The sequence below is a fragment of the Panthera leo genome, chromosome E1, assembly GCF_018350215.1.
Source record: "Panthera leo isolate Ple1 chromosome E1, P.leo_Ple1_pat1.1, whole genome shotgun sequence".
NCBI lineage: Eukaryota > Metazoa > Chordata > Mammalia > Carnivora > Felidae > Panthera > Panthera leo.
In genome coordinates this window covers 46,449,891-46,466,492 of record NC_056692.1, presented here as the reverse complement: position 1 = coordinate 46,466,492, position 16,602 = coordinate 46,449,891, and the positions used below count along the sequence as shown (strand labels likewise).

At 45.5% G+C, this 16,602-nt stretch overlaps 1 protein-coding gene and 2 non-coding genes across 7 annotated transcripts in view; 1 reads left to right on the top strand and 2 right to left on the bottom strand.

Annotated features, from left to right (window-relative positions):
* Window positions 1–11,477, top strand: part of TEX2 (testis expressed 2) — a 105,473-nt gene extending 93,996 nt beyond the window's left edge. For 4 of the 5 annotated variants that reach the window (XM_042917530.1, XM_042917533.1, XM_042917534.1 and 1 more), the window contains 4 exons: window positions 3,883–4,008; window positions 5,467–5,676; window positions 7,922–8,042; window positions 9,854–11,477. In XM_042917530.1, the coding sequence (XP_042773464.1) occupies window positions 3,883–4,008; window positions 5,467–5,676; window positions 7,922–8,042; window positions 9,854–9,976 (580 nt within the window). In that variant the 3' untranslated portion in view covers window positions 9,977–11,477. Of the gene's footprint in view, window positions 1–3,882; window positions 4,009–5,466; window positions 5,677–7,921; window positions 8,043–9,853 lie in introns of those variants that run through there. The other variant, XM_042917535.1, reaches the window with a different exon arrangement.
* A 948-nt stretch (window positions 11,478–12,425) lies between these two features.
* On the bottom strand, window positions 12,426–12,558 carry LOC122207472. Its single transcript, XR_006196884.1, has one exon. It is a non-coding gene; the product is annotated as a small nucleolar RNA SNORA76 (small nucleolar RNA).
* A 195-nt stretch (window positions 12,559–12,753) lies between these two features.
* Window positions 12,754–12,823, bottom strand: LOC122207453. Its single transcript, XR_006196865.1, has one exon. It is a non-coding gene; the product is annotated as a small nucleolar RNA SNORD104 (small nucleolar RNA).
* Window positions 12,824–16,602: the final 3,779 nt, after the last annotated feature.

Here is a 16,602-nt window from a genome sequence, read left to right as displayed (position 1 = left end):
GCCTGGAAAAATGGACCTTTAGCCTTTTCTTTTTTACATAAAGGACCCCTTTTGGGGAATCTGAGAGCTCTGGATCCTTCTCCCTGAAAATGCCCACTCCATCTGGCTCACAATTTCTGAGTGCACTGGGAGCCTCTGAAAGCCCATCCATAACTAAGAACCTAATCCCACAAGTGATTCTAGAGTCCACTTCTTCACTTCCTCAGTCATGAGCATATTGGAATCACCCTGAGTCTAAATACCGAGGAGAGACGGACGTCAGTGTACGTGGTAGCTACTGTTGAGCACGCGATCTTTGGTACCGACGTTTCCCTCCACAGTGAATCTCTCCAGAGATTAGGCTCTGGCGGGGCCTCTGCTTTGTTTCACCGCCTTCTTCGGTCCCCCTTCAAGTGTGCAAGTGATTGTGCCCCCGGGGGAGTCTCTAGAAGATGCTGCTCAACCTGTGGGAAGTCCTCCTTACTGGTAGCACGTTTGTTCATGTCCTCACATTATTACCCTGAGGATGACAGTGAGAAATTGAAATCTGCGTGGCTTTATTCTAGTGAAGCCCTTTCTCTTTGAAATATGTGTATACTTTATATTTTTAGGCATTTTTCCTTCAGTCTTGATTTCCCAAATAGCCATCCTGTGGCACACTGTCATTAACATAACTCTGGGCGATAATGTGCTCAAAGTGGAATTCAGGTAGCTAGCTGAGCGGCCATAACTGTATTCGACCTGAAGAGGACCAGAGCGAGTCAGTAAGGGAAACATCCTACATGTTGGCCGCTGTCTAACGGAACCGTGGCTTTGGAGTAGGGCATGTCCTGTAAGGCACTCAACCTGTTCATGCGTTACCCTTGCAGCCTGGGTCCGGTGTGCAAGTCCCCATAGGGAGGCCCCTGTGACCTCCATATTGGGTCACTAGTCCACAGCGTAGCCCGGACCACCACCACCCCGAAGCCCCTGTGTTTTGGGAGCCGAGTGCCTGCAGCCCACACTGTGACTCGGTCTAGCTGGGAGGGTGTGTGCACGCGTGTGTCTGTGGCAGATGCATGGTGCTGATTTCACTTAGAGAAAGTGAACACGTTCTCCCGTGCGTGGCCACCTCACTGGGCTGCTTAATGTAACTATGCAGCCTTCACTTAAAGCATTCTTTGGAAGCTGCCTTTTAGGACTGCCTCCAGAGCCTGTGACATTCTTTTAACTGTTCTGAGTATCAGCGAATCATCCTGCTTTGTAGATGGATTGGATCTTAGAGAAATTGCTAGAAGTTGTTCAGGGGTGATGGTGATCTTGAGACCAAGAAATAAGATGTTTGGTCCAAGATAGAGTATCAGTGATAAAATAATTCATTTTTTCTTATGTGTCTGGCTCCAAGCACGTATCCAAAGATTTTTAGCAGAGGCAGCAAAACTAGAATTAGCCCTTTAAGGCGGCTCTTTGAAAGGATGTCATACTCATCTGGATTCTAAGGTGTGTTTTAAAAAAACTAGGCTTATTAACGTTCCGGCACATCTTTTCATTTTTTTTTTTTCAATGTTTATTTTTGAGAGAGACCGAGCATGAGTGGGGGAGGGGCAGAGAACCCAAAGCAGGCTCCAGGCCCAGAGATGTCAGCACAGAGCCTGACACGGGGCTCGAACCACGGACTGCGAGATCATGACCTGAGCTGAAGCCAAACACTGAACCGACTGAGCCACCCAGGTGCCCCCCCAGCACATCTTATATAAGAATGTGCAGTGTATCTTTCTCTGAAGTTCATGCTGACATCACGAGATCATAAAATTCATGTTGAGTTATAAAACTAAATATGAGCCAAACAGTTACATGTTTAGTTAGTAAGGATTGGGTGCCACATTGGGGTAACCGTTTGGTCAAAATCAGAATTTTATGTCATCTGATCCACTTGTACTGATATGGCACTGTCTAAATTATTCACTTCAAGCCGCAAAATTTATCCTGTTCTCTGTCCTGCGGAGGATTAATTTGGGAACCCGAGAGCTCTCTGCAGTGCTCAGCCTTTGGCCTCTTTTGCCTCAGGGCTGGAGGCTGCCAGATGACAGATACCAGTGGGGAACAGGAGGGGCTGGTGGCTCAGCAGGTTTCGCTGCGGTCACAGATCTTGAGGCAGCTTTTTGTGCTGCGTGGAGGGGGAGCAGGCTACCTGCGCTGGCGGGACACAGACTCCTCGCCTGAGGGCACATCTAGAGCCAGGAAGCAGTCCTCGTACCGATGGACAAGTGAGATGGGTTTCTCAGATGGTTGTGTTATCTTGGGGACTTGCCTCCCTGACTTTCCTCATCTCAAGACCCAATTTATAGGCTTTCTTGGGACTAATATTTTGCTGTGCACATTTTATATAAAAGAAGATCTCTGTGAGGACTGCCTAACCAGGGAAAGCTCTGAAATGGCTTTGCGACCAGTGAACACCCATAGCATTTCCCGGACTAGCCAGGACTCTAACGGAAGGAGGAAGAAAGAGTCAGTTAGGTATTGTCTCCATGGTCAGGGACAAGAGGCTTTTGTACGTGCACAGGGAGTTTCCCTTTAACTGTACGCAAGCCTGTTGGTGGAACGGCTGGCTCTAATGTTTCAGAGCTGGGGTCGGGGAGGATCCGGGTGTCCTGCCAGGGAGGACACTTGTGAGGTCCTCTTACAGTCAGGCTCCTGTTTCACAGGGTGGAGATTTCAGCTCCACCATTCTAGCTGGGGCCTCTGCTGGGCCTTCAAGTCTGCACGAGCGTGTGTGCTCTGCCCTTGGGTGCCCTTGGCCGCTTTTGGCCAGGAGATGACTGCCCCCTGTGAGCATCGGAGGGAAACCCCGTAGGGATCACACCTGTAGGGATTGGACCTAAGCTCTGCTGCCTTCCCAGTAATTTTGTCCTTATCAGAAATGTAAGGCTCTGCTTTGTGACCATTTGGTTGCTTAGTAGTGTTCAGAGACTACTCTGTCCCTCATTGGCTTCATCCCAATCAAGTGTCCGAGCCTCAGAGGTGGGCCCTACCTGTCTGCCTCTCTGAAGCAAAGCCGCCATCCAGGGAGGGAGCTGCCTTTTGTGGGGCCGAATCCCGGCCAAGAACCCCCACCTAGTGCCATTGGAGTGGCCCTCGCCACTGCTGGTGATCTAGTAACCCCCATGCCTCTGGAAACTTGAGTATCCCTGGAAAGATTAACGGGGAATGTTGCTCACTGACGAGGCTTTGTATCACTTTCTTTTTTTAAATGGTTTTTAAATTTGTATTTCTCCGGGAAACTTCCTAGGCTGTCCTGTCGGTTGTTTCCTAGAGTCCCTTGAGGTTTGTCCCTTGCGATTGTTGGCTTTTTCTGTGGCCTTTAGGAGCTAGAGCAGGTATGGGATAAGACACATAATTTCACTAGGAAGGAGTCTGGAGTCAAAACTAATCTGGAGGTAACTAGGGCAGAAAGTATCAGAGTCACTGAACTCAGGCAGAGCCCAGGGACTTGCCTAAACATCCCCGTCATCCCGTCATGTGTGAGAGGAGGTTATGTCGCCAACATCAGCTGTCACCTCACCCTTGCAACCATCGTGCTTTCCATCCATCCCCCCGCCCCCCGCCCCGCCACTTGGCTACTGCTGCACTGTCGATGAGATCACTGCATTTTGTGTGGACGGCCTCACGCTCCCACCACCTGTCCGGACGCATGCACAGAATGGAACTCTTGAGGCCCAAGTCCTGTGCTGCTCTCAGGGCACTTGGCACTGAAGAGTCTCCGGGTAACCTGACCAACCCGAGGGCTCTTGGATCCAGCCTCTTCTTTTCTGGGTGGGTTGGGAGAATGAGGACATGTTAGCGGTGATGGCGGTGGAGCATGTGTGTTCTCTTTCTAAGCAGAGCCTGAAGGGCAGGCTACGGTGGTGACTCTGCCCTGATCAGTTGCAGGCCCAGGGCGTACTGTCTGGCGGACAGTGATGAGGAGTCCTCCAGTGCTGGCTCCTCTGATGAAGACGACGCTCCAGAGCCCAGCGCGGGAGACAAACCGCTCCTCCCAGGGGCTGAAGGGTGAGTGGATCCAGCTTCCAGGGCTCCAGGGCTCAGGGCACCAACTTGGGTGTCCTATATAATCTTTCTTCTTCCTCCGTGTTGAGTGAGTGACTTTTACATTAAGAACCCAGAGTCGGTGCTTAAAACTCCAGCCCCCAAAGCAGAAAGACCCAAGTATTCTTTCCTTAGCTAAGAAGATCCCCATCAACATGGCTTTCTTGGGCCAGTGAAGAAAATTATTAATAGAGCATTGAAAGGCGTGTTTAGTGCAAGGAGCTTACACAACACCTCCCCCTAGTGCCCGATGGAGAGCATCGCTGCCCTCAGTTGGGTCATACTTGCTCATTGAGCTGCTGGTTCCTACGAGGCTGGAACATTTGGGTGATTTCTTTGGTGAATTTTGAAGACGTGGGCTGCTTAGCTGATCTTTTGGGTCATGGACTTCATTTTCGGGGCTCCCTTTGCCTGTAACTTGGACTGTGGAATAATAAGAGTGCTTAAACAGCTTCTCTGTAAGAATCTTTTAATTATTCGAAGTGAGTTGAAGCAACTAAGATTATAAAGAAACCAGAGATTCAGAAGCATTTGTAAGAAAATATCAACCTGTTCACTTTTGAGATCCTACAGAAGATGGAGAGAATCCAGACGTTGGAAGGGTCGATACTAACACTTGAGTTCATTATTTAAAATCTACCCTCTTGACCTTAAGAATGACTGCTTTTCCCTACACATATACACATACTCTTCCTGGCACTCTGGAACTCCAGAGGATTTTAAAAAGCAAATACCCTCTTTCCTTAGGGCAATCCTATGGTTGATAGGACTTGATACAAAAGCTTGCTTCGTGGCCTTCTAGCATGCCACCTGAGGTAACATTTTTCTTTAGAAAAAAGTTCTAAGCCCTTTGAAAAGTAGTTGCCACTGAAAGTTGGTATGCCATCACCTAAAAGACAATCAATTAATGACTGTGTTTTATTTCCCTGTCAGATGCAGCACGATTTCCTATTTGCTGTGTAGACATGGGGAAGTTTCTCTAGGAGAACTCGGGATTTATGTTCAGTAGTTGAGGGCTGTTAAGGAGGACAGGTGGGATGCCTTCTCTGCACTGCAAGAACTTTGTCTCTCCATTGGTCAAGACTTGGGTCCTGTCTGATGTCTACACCTTCCCTAATGTAGTGGTTTCTCCACTGGTGGTTGTTTTGCCCACGAGGGGACATTTAGCGATGTCTGGAGGCAATTTTTATTATCATGACTGGGGGAAACATGCTGTTGGCACCTAGAAGGCTCAGACCAGGGTGCTGCTAAACATTGTATGGTGCATAGGACAGCCCCCACCACAAAGAATTACCTAGTCCAAAATGTCAGTAGTGCTTAGGTTTGGAAACTCTGGTCTAGAGTAAGGTGAACGAAGAACCACAGAGGTTTTGTGTATGAAGGAGCAAAATTTATACTAACATCTGTGTCCTTCATTTAAAGGTATGTTGGGGGTCATCGAACAAGCAAGATTATGAGGTTTGTTGATAAAATTACCAAGTCAAAATATTTCCAAAAAGCAACAGAGACAGAGTTCATTAAAAAGAAGATTGAAGAAGTCTCCAATACCCCCCTGCTGCTCACTGTGGAAGTGCAAGAATGTAGAGGAACCCTGGCGGTCAACATTCCACCTCCCCCGACTGACCGAATATGGTGCGTACAACCTGTTGCGTGGCCATAAAAATCCAGCCTGCGTACCCTTGACATTGTGGAAAGTGCCCTCTGGGCAGAAGCACTTACACACGTTTTTCATGGAACCTTAATGTTTGTCACAAATCCAATTCTCCTTTCTTCTGTGAACGGTTCATTCACATTTAAAGCTTCATCTTCACATGTTTCTATTCTCGGTCTTCCTCCTCTCTAAAGCCAGTTCTTTCCACCAGTTAGAAGAGCTGCCCTCTGTAGAGCTCTTAACTCTCTGCCTGGCCTGGGGTGTAAGTGCCTCACAACATCCTGCGGAGATAGGTACCACTGTTATCCCTGCTTTACAGAGGGGGATCACGCGTTCCGCAGAGGCTGAGGTGCTTAGGGAAGGCTCCCTGGGTTAGAGCGAGGTGTTAAGGAGTCAGAACCTATGCACTTGGTTACCGTGGGAGGAGGTCTATCCGAGGAGTTGTCATCGAATGAACTAGTGGCCCTCAAATCAAACTGCACATCACAGTCACCTGGAGACTTGTTAAAAACGGAGATGCACCCAGCCCCCAGGATCCATAGCATGGAGAACTAAGCCAGGATTGAGAACCGGTGAAATGTCCTATTCATGGATCCAGCAGAAGAACATCACTATCTGTGAACTCCAGTTTAAAATTGACATTCTGGGGGCGCCTGGGTGGCTCAGTCGCTTGAGCCTCTGACTTTGGCTCAGGTCACGATCTCGCAGTTCTCGAGTTTGAGACCCGCGTTGGGCTCTGTGCTGACAGCTCAGAGCCTGGAGCCCACTTTGGATTCTGTGTCTTCCTCTCTCTGTGCTCCTCCCCTGCTCACACTCTGTCTCTCTGTCTCTCAAAAATAAATAAACATTAAAAAAAAATTTTAAAGATTTATCAGAAAATTTTTTGAATTGACCATTTGATGAGGATGCTGGTATTGCCCAGTAAAAACTTTAAAATACCTTTTTAGGTTTTATTTTTAAATAATTTTTTAAGTGTATTTCTTTATTTTGACACAGAGAGAGAGAGAGAGCACACCCATGAGCAGGGGAGGGGCAGAGACAGGAGAGAGAGAATCCCAAGCAGCCTCTGCACTCCGTGCATGAGCCCAATACAGGACTCGATCTCACTACCATGAGGTCATGACCTGAGGCAAAATCAAGAGTTGGATGCTTAACTGACTGAGCTGCCCAGGCACCCCTAGATTTTATTTCTAGAGAGTAATATTCCATTGTAAAAAAAAAAAAAAAAAAAAAAAAAAGGAACAAATGAAAAAAAAAAAAAAGAGAGGGGTAAAAAAGCCTATAATCTTATCATCCCAACATAACCACTGTTAATATCTTACTGTACAGTCTTCCAAACCTAAGAAAAAAATTTTTTAATAGTAAGAGTTGATACAACATACCTTCACTTACATAATTTCATGCTTTAAGATGTATCGGTTACAGATGCCACTGCTCAGTGGAAGATGCAATTAAAGGCTTCTGCGATAGTGCTACCCAGTACATTTGTTATTAATCCACAGATAAGTATAGATCTTGAGAGTGTTTAGATATGTTTATAGCAATTTGATGTTTTTGTTGTAGTTTTTAAAACATTGGTCCATGCCAGGTGGAAGTTTTTAGGTAGTTTGATAACACACAGCCTCTTGTCTGGATCCTTTACCAACAGTGTGAGTGCCAGTCAGCTCCACTGGGAAGCCTGAATAAGCATGCTGTAGAGGATGGAATGAAAAAGCAGGTTATAGAATGTTCTCTGTTTACATATGCATATTAAGAGTATGGGGGAAATTGACCCCGCTTCTCTCAGTGGTCCTGTCTTGGGGATAAGATTCTGAGAGAGGCAGTATCTTTCACTTTCTACTTAATACATATGTATATTTTGGGTTTTGTAATGCACATACACTGTCTTTATTAAAACAGAAACAAAAGAGATCCTTGCCATTTCAGGAGAAGCAAAAGACCAGAAAACAACGCCCAGGTCACAGACTTTTCCAGTGGTGCTTCCTGGCTCTCCCAGTTTGTCAGAACTGTTCTCAGATCATCACAGCCCTACACTTGGTCCAGGGACGTGGGAGCTCGCAATTCCTATTTGCTGCCTTGAATCATTTTTAGAGGGGGTGTTCAGAGTAAGAGAACATTCACATGGGGAGAAGCCCTGGGTACATGAAGAATGTTTGCTGTTGGTACTTGTCTACTTCCTTGTCTGCCTCTCAATGCAGTTGTTTGCTACTTGTCTTCTCCAAAAAGGTATGGTTTCCGGAAGCCACCATATGTAGAGCTGAAAGCTCGGCCAAAACTTGGAGAGAGAGAAGTGACTCTAGTTCATGTGACAGACTGGATAGAGAAGAAACTGGAACAGGAGTTTCAGGTAAACGTGTGGTATCATCTGGTGTGTGTTTCACACGAGTCTCAAAGCTCAGGGCAGAACAGAGGTTCTGAATTTCATTTGGGTCAGGATCCTCTTTCGAGAATCTGATGAAAGCTATGGACCCTCATCCCAGGAAAGTACGTGTTACGATCAGACAGGCATAACATCTTAGGTACGATTTCAGAAACCCGGAGCCTCAGCCACAGAACCCTGTTAAGTAGTTCAGAGGAAACCCGAAAGTTGGGTCCACTAAGCCAGAGCTCATTCTCCAAGCCTGTTTTCTGCTTTCTGCCACCAAAGGAAATAATGTAGCCGAGGCCCTGGGATGAGCTATATCTACCAAATTTTTATCAGATATTCGAGGTCTGTCAACGTTTTATGGATTAGCAAACAATTTACTTTGAAATAAATGTCACCGTTTGAAGGAGACCCATATTTTTGCAGTGGTATGTTTTGAGATACCGCCTTTGAAAAATTATGTTTTTATTTAAAAGCTATGGATTAGGGGCGCCTGGGTGGCTCATTTGGTTAAGTGTCCAATTTTTTTATTTAAATGTTTATTTATTTTTGAGACACAGTGAGACAGAGCATGAACGGGGGAGGGGCAGAGAGAGAGGGAGACACAGAATCGGAAGCAGGCTCCAGGCTCCAAGCCGTCAGCACAGAGCCCGATGCGGGGCTCGAACTCACAGACCGTGAGATCATGACCTGAGCCGAAATCGGACGCTCAACCGACGGAACCACCCAGGCGCCCCAAGTGTCCAATTTTTGATTTCAGCTCAGGTCATGATCTCACGATTTGTGAGATCAAGCCCCGAGTCAGGCTCCGTGCTGATAGCACAGAGCCTTCTTAAGATTCTCTCTCTCTCCCTTTCTCTCTGCCCCTTCCCGGCTCGCATGTGGTGCGTGTTCTGTCTCTCTCTCTCTCTCTCTCTCTCTCTCAAATGAATAAACAAAAGCTATGGATTAACTTTAACTGAAAACCAACTTCTGGGAAGCTCAATATTATCACCAAGCAGAAAAGTAGTTTGAACCTAGTGAGAGGAAAGGCAACCTTTAGGGTTTTTTTTTTTTTTTCTTTTCCCTAGAACCTACAATAGGAATTAGAGTGGGTTATCTCTTTCAGGGGTATTGCGGTACAAGGGGGAAAGAAAGGCCAAGGGTCAGAGATTGGCTCCTGGTATTTTTGAGGCAAGTTGGGAAGTTGACAGGTGACTGTTACACCCTCCCATAGCCACCTTTTTTTGCTTTTGTAAGAGGGCATTACTGAAGACTGAATGCATTGCCAGGATTCACTTGCATAAAATTAGTTTATAAACATGATAGTCAAATTACCATCATTATCAATCACTGATGATCCTTCACGTGTTCATTATGGTAGAATTTCTTTCATATATAGCTTTGTCTGGTTCTGGTGTGAAAAAAAAAATAGCTTACATTTTTTTGCTAGGGTTTAAGTGAATAAATTTACTTGGAATATGTGTTCTGGACATAGTAATTTGGAAATATTATGAGCAACTTAAGCCAGTCCTCTTAAAGTAATGGTGTTAAATATTTATGAACTCATGAGTAGTTTTATTATATGTACATGAAATCAAAGGCTGCTTCTGCCTCAGACCTGTGTTCATGCACTGTGATTCCTCAACTATTTAAATGTGGCAGAGGAATTAGTTTAGAATGTGCACGAAAAGTTGGTTCATATGTACATTTAAAACTTATCTGAAACCTAAAATTATCAGAACAGAGTAGGGCAACAGCCCGAGGAACCCAAGCATCCTTCCACACGGCTATTCTTTAATTTCTTTCTACAGAAGGTTTTTGTCATGCCAAACATGGATGATGTCTATATCCCCATAATGCACTCAGCCATGGACCCTCGCTCCGCTTCCTGCCTCCTCAAAGACCCACTTGTGGAGGCTGCTGACCAGCTGTGATGGGTGAAGATCTGACCTTCCCAGTATTACGAGATCTGGCTCAAAGTGTGGGGTTCTTGGCTGCTATCTGCGCTGTAGCACTGGTCTGCCCTTGTGCCACAGCTTCTGCCCTCTGCCTGCCGGTGCCCATTCCACTGTGCGGTGTCATTCCACGCATCCAGGAACTGGTGTCTGCACTGCCTGCTGCAAAGCTTTGACTCAGCAAAGGGACTGTGGAAGAATGACCACGGTGGATCCAGAGGTGACAGGTGACTCACACCATGGCTCCAGTGTTTGTGGCAGCGAGAGCACAGTGCGAGCAAAGCTTACTTGCCCCGACTCCTCCAAAGCTTTTCCCCAGGCAGCCAGTGCACAATGGAACGTTTTTGCACTTCTAGTCCATAGGTGATACAGCTCTCCACGCTTCCAGAGAATGTCTGTTCAGGAACGTGAGCGGGGTGGGGAGTGGAACTTTGTGAACCATTTCACTGATAAAGAGATACGCGTAGCAACTTACCTTTCCTATTAAATTGTGCGTTTTGGAAGCAAGTAGCCATAGAACATACACACACACTAACATCCTATCAGCTGGGGTGGGGACAGCGAGATTTATGTGAAATCAGGCAAAGCCATGAGATCAAACCATCCCAAGCCTTCTACCACTGAGGTACAATCACCTGGTTTCTAACTAATCCCAAATGTTTTCCTGAGACATGAGGGTATGTGAAAATGGCAAATACTGCACATAAAGAATTGGGGTAGGGGGTGGAAAGCCAGAGCAATGTCTATCTGGCACTTCCTACGTGCTCTGTGCTTTCTACAGGCCGTCTAAATGCTTTGTTAAATCTAACTGGTTCGGGAGGTTTTGAGGTTATGGGCAGTTTCCTCTTCTGACAGCCAAAGGCAAGAACTCTCTACCACCTTTGAGAGTTGAGACCAAGTTTTGCTCAACATTAAACACTATGTTAGCTCAGAACTCACGTGACCTTTCTTTAACGTTGCCAATCTTATTTTGTGCATTTGTGTCAGAAGGTCTTAGTTTACAAGTTTGGGGGCTCCCTAGTTGTATCATTTGCTTTGAGAAGTACACTTAAAACACAATTTTTTATTGTTTAAAAGCTGCATTCAACATCAGAACTTTTGATGACTTACATCTGTGGACAAAGCTAATCGTGGTTTTTTAAACAGCACCTTGCCTGAACCTGACTTTAAAGAAATTAATATATTGAAAAAATATATCTGAACCCTTGACTACTTTAATCGCACCATTAAAACATTTGACTTAAATTATTTGATCATTCCAGTCGGTGTACTGTTCTGATTTCTCATTGTGTAGGCCGATTTGCCTGTCAGTCTTGTTCACTGGTCTATTAGAATTTTTGTGCAATAACTAAAGGCAAAGGACTAGATGCACTACTGTGTAGATTACACGAGTCCCCTGTTGCACTTAACCCAATAGTATGTGGGGATTTACAGTCGCTTGCGTTGTTTCACAAAATAAATCTCTCAATGTCAAATACTAGATAAGCATCTAAGTTATTTCTACTGAATCCTTTTTAGGTAACAGGGAGACAATTAAGCAGTGGGTACAGGCCACTTGGGTCACTCAGCTGCCAAAGCAGCTTCGATTTCCTGGTGACCACCAGGCAGGTTTTCTAAACTGCAAGGGGGTCCTCACCACACCAAGGGAGCGGGGTGCCCGGCTGGCAAAGTAGGTAGAGCATGTGACTCGATTTCGGGGGTCGTAAGCTCTAGCTTCACCTTCAGTGCAGATTACTTAAAATCTTTAGAACAAAATCTCCCTCTCCTGAGGCAGACCCTCAACAGTCTAGCAATCCTGTTAACTTGGGGACCCCTGCGGTTATTACGGCCAAAGCAGTTGATACACTGCACTTGTGCATCCTCGGCCTTCAACATGTGCTGCCTTGTACTACGAACTGATGCACATTTCCCCCAAACCCGGGGGACATCGCTACTCCCCTATCTGGACCCGGGAGGAGTGTGCGTTTACTTAGGTGCCTGCCGTGCCCGGCAATGCAGAAAATCGAAATTCTCTTCCCAACGACCTTCTTGAGGCTAACTGGGACACATTAATTTGTCCAAGCTTTTATTCCCATGCTTGGTACAGTATCCAAATAAGCAGTTGGCCCTAAATGGTAGTTATGCTCAAATAGATCACTGCCACACCTCAGCCAGGTGAATTATTCTTGCACCATCAGGACCGAAACCAGTTCCTGTCAAGTACACCGCGGTCCTTAAACTGCTCAAGGCCACGTACTCCCCTCCCTTCAGCACCCCACCCCCCCAACGCCGCGGTTAACCTGCAGGTCCCGATAATCACGGAGAGGACAGGACTTCCACAAAAGAACTAGGAATGTGCGGGAAACGGAGTAGCAGGGCCTATAGGATCCCCGTAGTCTCTCCAGGGCACTTCCCACAACGTCGCCTACCCCCTTGCAGCCGGGTGCGGACGTGTGGCTCGCGGTTAAAAGGGCCGCCGGCGGAGGACCGCGCGGCCCCAGTTATGCGCAAGCGCGTGCTCTGGCGCTGCAGCCTGACCCCCGGCGCCACGCGCAGGCGCGGCGGGGGCTCAAAGGCAGCGCGTCGCGAAAAGAAACACCAAGACCCGGGCTGGGATCAAACCATTTTATTCAAAGGCTTCGGGGAAAGGGCGAAGGGGAGTAGAAGGTGGTCTACGTTCTCGGCCCGGCAGGAATCTGCAAGAACGATAGCAGTGGGTTAGAGGACATGCGCCCGCAGGTCCGTTCCCTCCCCGCCGCCGCCGCCGCGGAGGCTCGGCTCAGACTGTAGTTCGCATCACCCGCGTCAGCAGTCTAACACGTGCTTTTTTTGGCATGTCATCACTGCAGGGCGCCCGCGACCCACCCGGCTCCAGGGCCCGGAGACCCGGGCCTAGGCGCCAGGACCCACCACAAACAGAGCCTCACCTCTCGAACCTCACAGTCGCCGAAAGACTGAGCGCTTCCCCGCGGAGTCTACTTAAAGGAGCTGACAGGAGGCTGTTGGGCGGGCTTTACCAGCATTAACCAATAGCAAGTCAGACTTCCGGTCACGTGCCAATAAGGTCGCCTGGGGCTCATCTGCGCTCGCTGAGTCCTCCAGAGTGTAGAGTGGTCACTTGCTAACCATAGAGATAGGAGTGAAAGAAAGACCGAGAGTCCTGCAGCGTCCGTAAATTCTGGATTTCTTTCCGAGTCTACGTCGCTGGCTTGTAATTAGCACATCTTGCCACAGTACGCGGAAGGAACGTTTACAAATAGAACGCTACTAATGCGTCACTTGTTTGAGACATCCTGTGCCAGGAGCTAGGCTAAGAGCTGAGCGTATAAAGGTGACAATCTAACCTTGTTCCTGAGTTCAAAGTAACCTATTTGGGTTAAAAAAAAAAAAAAAGCCTATGTTTGAAAGTAGGGTGTGTGCAACCAAATCCTGAATTTGTGAGGAATTTGTTGGATGACCCTCGATTTCAGGAAAATAGGAATATTCAAAAAAGCTGTCGTGAGGATTAAATGGATTATTGTCAGTTCCCTGGCACAGGCCGAATGGTAAACAAATAATTGTTTTTAAAGGACTGGTGTGATGTGGAAAACTTATGTGAGTGCAGTGTTTTAATAAATGCTAAAATAACGGCATCTGGGTGGCTCAGTTAGTTAAGCATGGGCTTCAGCTCGGGTCATGATCTCCAGGTTTGTGGGTTCAAGCCCCGAATCTAGCTTTGTGCTGACAGCTCAGAACCTGGAGCCTGCTTCGGATCCTGTGTCTCCCTCTCTCTCTGTGCCCCTCCCCTGCTCACTCTCTGTCTCTGTCTCTCTCAAAAATAAACATTGAAAAAAAATTTTTTTAAGAAATTTTTAAAGAAGTAAATAAATGATAAATGGTAAAATAGAGCTGTGAACAGCCTACTGTGGAAGCTCAAAGGAGAGAATGCCGAACTTTGGGAAAATTAAAAATGCCTCTAAATATTGAACTCCTATTGAAGGCAGGCACACTATTCACTACAGTTCACCCTTGAACAGGGAAGGGGGTGGAGGAGGTGTTAAGGGTACCCACCACACAGCAGTGGAAAATTCCTGACTAAATTATGAGTCCCCCAAAGCTTAACTACTAACAGCTTGCTGTTGACAGAAGGCTTATGGATAACATAAACAGCTAATCAGCACATATTTTGTGTGTTATAGGTATCATATACTATATTCTTACAACAAAGTAAGCTAGAGGAAAGAAAATACAAAGAAAATCCTAAGGAGGACCGGGTGCCTGTCTCAGTAGAGCATGTGACTCTTGATCTCAGGGTCATGAGTTCAAGCCCCACCTTGGCTGCAGAGCCTCCCTAAAAAAAAAAAAAAAAAAAAAAAAAAAATCATAAAGAGAAAAATACATTGACAGTGCTGTATTGTATTTATTGGGAAAAAAATCCACAAATGAGTGCACCCACGCAGTTGAAACTCATGTTGTTCCAGGGTCCACTGTAGCGGAGAATAAGAATTGGCCTTGCCCCCTAAAAGTCTGATTTATCAGGAGAGAGAACAGTAACCAGACAGTCACAATATCTGGTTATCTTTATTTCCTTTATGTTCCCTTTGAGAATTGTTTTCCTTTTTTCCTCCTAACATAATAAGGAAAATGTAATAAGAAAAGCATTTCAACCTGAGTTTGTAGTTGAATGGTGCTCTTATTTTCATTATTTTCTACATAGACTTTAGCTAAATTGAAAAATTCCTCTTTGACCCAAAGTAATAATTATTTTGGCAAGTGGTTTATAACTTCTATGTGGTTATTTTTATCGCTGCTTAAATTTTTGTTACTATTTTCAGCAGTTATTACAATTGTGATACAGTTTCTACATTGGGAAATGAGTCAAAGTTTTCTTTGTGGCCTAGAATGTGATCTGTTTTTACAAATGTTCCAGATTCTTGAAACGAAGATGTTTTCACTAGCATGTACAAACATGGACGTGAAATATTTATTAATGCAACATTAACTGTGTTGTAATTACAGTGACCAAATGTCTGTTTTATACTTGATCGGGAGTATATGTGCTGTCATTGACTGATAGCGATGTGTTAAGATTATGCTTCAAGTACGAAATGCTGGGGAGGATGCAAAGCAACAGGAACTTTGCTCCATTACTACTTGGGAATGTAAACTAGTTACTTCCATTTTGGAAAAGAATTTGGACAGTTTCTTATAATTTACCCAAGAGAAATGAAATTTTATGTTCACACAAAATCCTGTACACAAATGCTTATAGTAACATTGTTCATAACCCTTCCAAAGTAGAACCGCCCAAAAGCCCTTCAATGGGTGAATCTTAAGCAACTGTGGTACATCCATACAACTGAATGCCACCCAGCAATAAAGTACGATGGAGTACGTGCAACCCTTGAAAGAATCTCGCAGGCGTGATGCTGAGTGAAAGGAGCCAGGCTCAAAAGATGCTATGATTCTGTTTATACGATACTCCAGAAAAGAGAAAACTATAGGAACCAAAAACAGATAAAAGATGTTCCAGGAATTGGAGGTGTGGGAGCGTTTGACTACAAAGGTGCAGCATGAGTGCTTTTTGAGGGTGATAGATCTGCTCTGGTTTTTGTTAGTGTTTTGTTTTCACAAATAGGTACGTTTGTGTGGCCTCCCCCACAATCAAGACACACAACATTCTCGTCACTCCAAAACGCTTCTCTCCTGCCTCTTTGTAGTCAGTACCCACCCCTTTCAATCACCGGCCCAGGCAAACACCGATCCATGTCTGTTATTACAGAATAGCTTTGCCTGTTTTTGGTGTTCTTGTAAATGGATTCAGTTTGTGATCTTTTGCCATCGGACTTCTGTCACTTAACCTAATGTTTTTGAGGTCCATCCTCAAATACTGATATTGATATCGTATCAGTAGTGCCTTCCTTTTTGTTGCTCAGTAGGATTTCATTGGACGAATATGCCAGTTTGTTTTTCCATTCACATGTGTACAGGATTTGAGTCGTCTCCAGTTTGGGGCTATTATAAATAAAGTGGTTACGAACATGAGTGTAGAAGTCTTTTTATGGACATTCATTTGCATTTCTTTTTAGGAAGAAATTTTAGGAACGGAATTATTAGATCATCTGATAAGCATATATCTTTAACCTTATAAGAAACTACCGGGGGCACCTGGGTGGCTCAGTTAAGCATCCGACTCTTGATTTTGGCTCAGGTCACCATCTTGCAGTTCCTGGAATAGGGCCCTGTGTCGGGCTCTGTCCTCACAGCGCGGAGCCTGCTTGGGATTCTCTCTCTCCTTGCGCTGCCCCTTCCCCAAGTACACATGCATGCTCTCTCTCAAAATAAATAAATAAACATTTTTTTTTTTTTAAAAAGAAACTGCCAATCTATTTTCCAAAGTGGCTGTACCATTTTACACTCCCACCAGCAATGCATGAGAGATCTCGTTATTTCAAATCCTAGTCAGCACTGGGTATTGTCACTGTTTCTAATGTTAGCCATTTTAGTAGATATGTGGTGATAGCTCGTTGTGGTTTTAATTTACATTTTTCTGATGACCAAAGATGTTGACAGTCTTTGCATATGACCATTACTGTATCTTTTTGTCAAGTGTTCAGATATTTTGCCCACTTTTTTTTTAACATAAA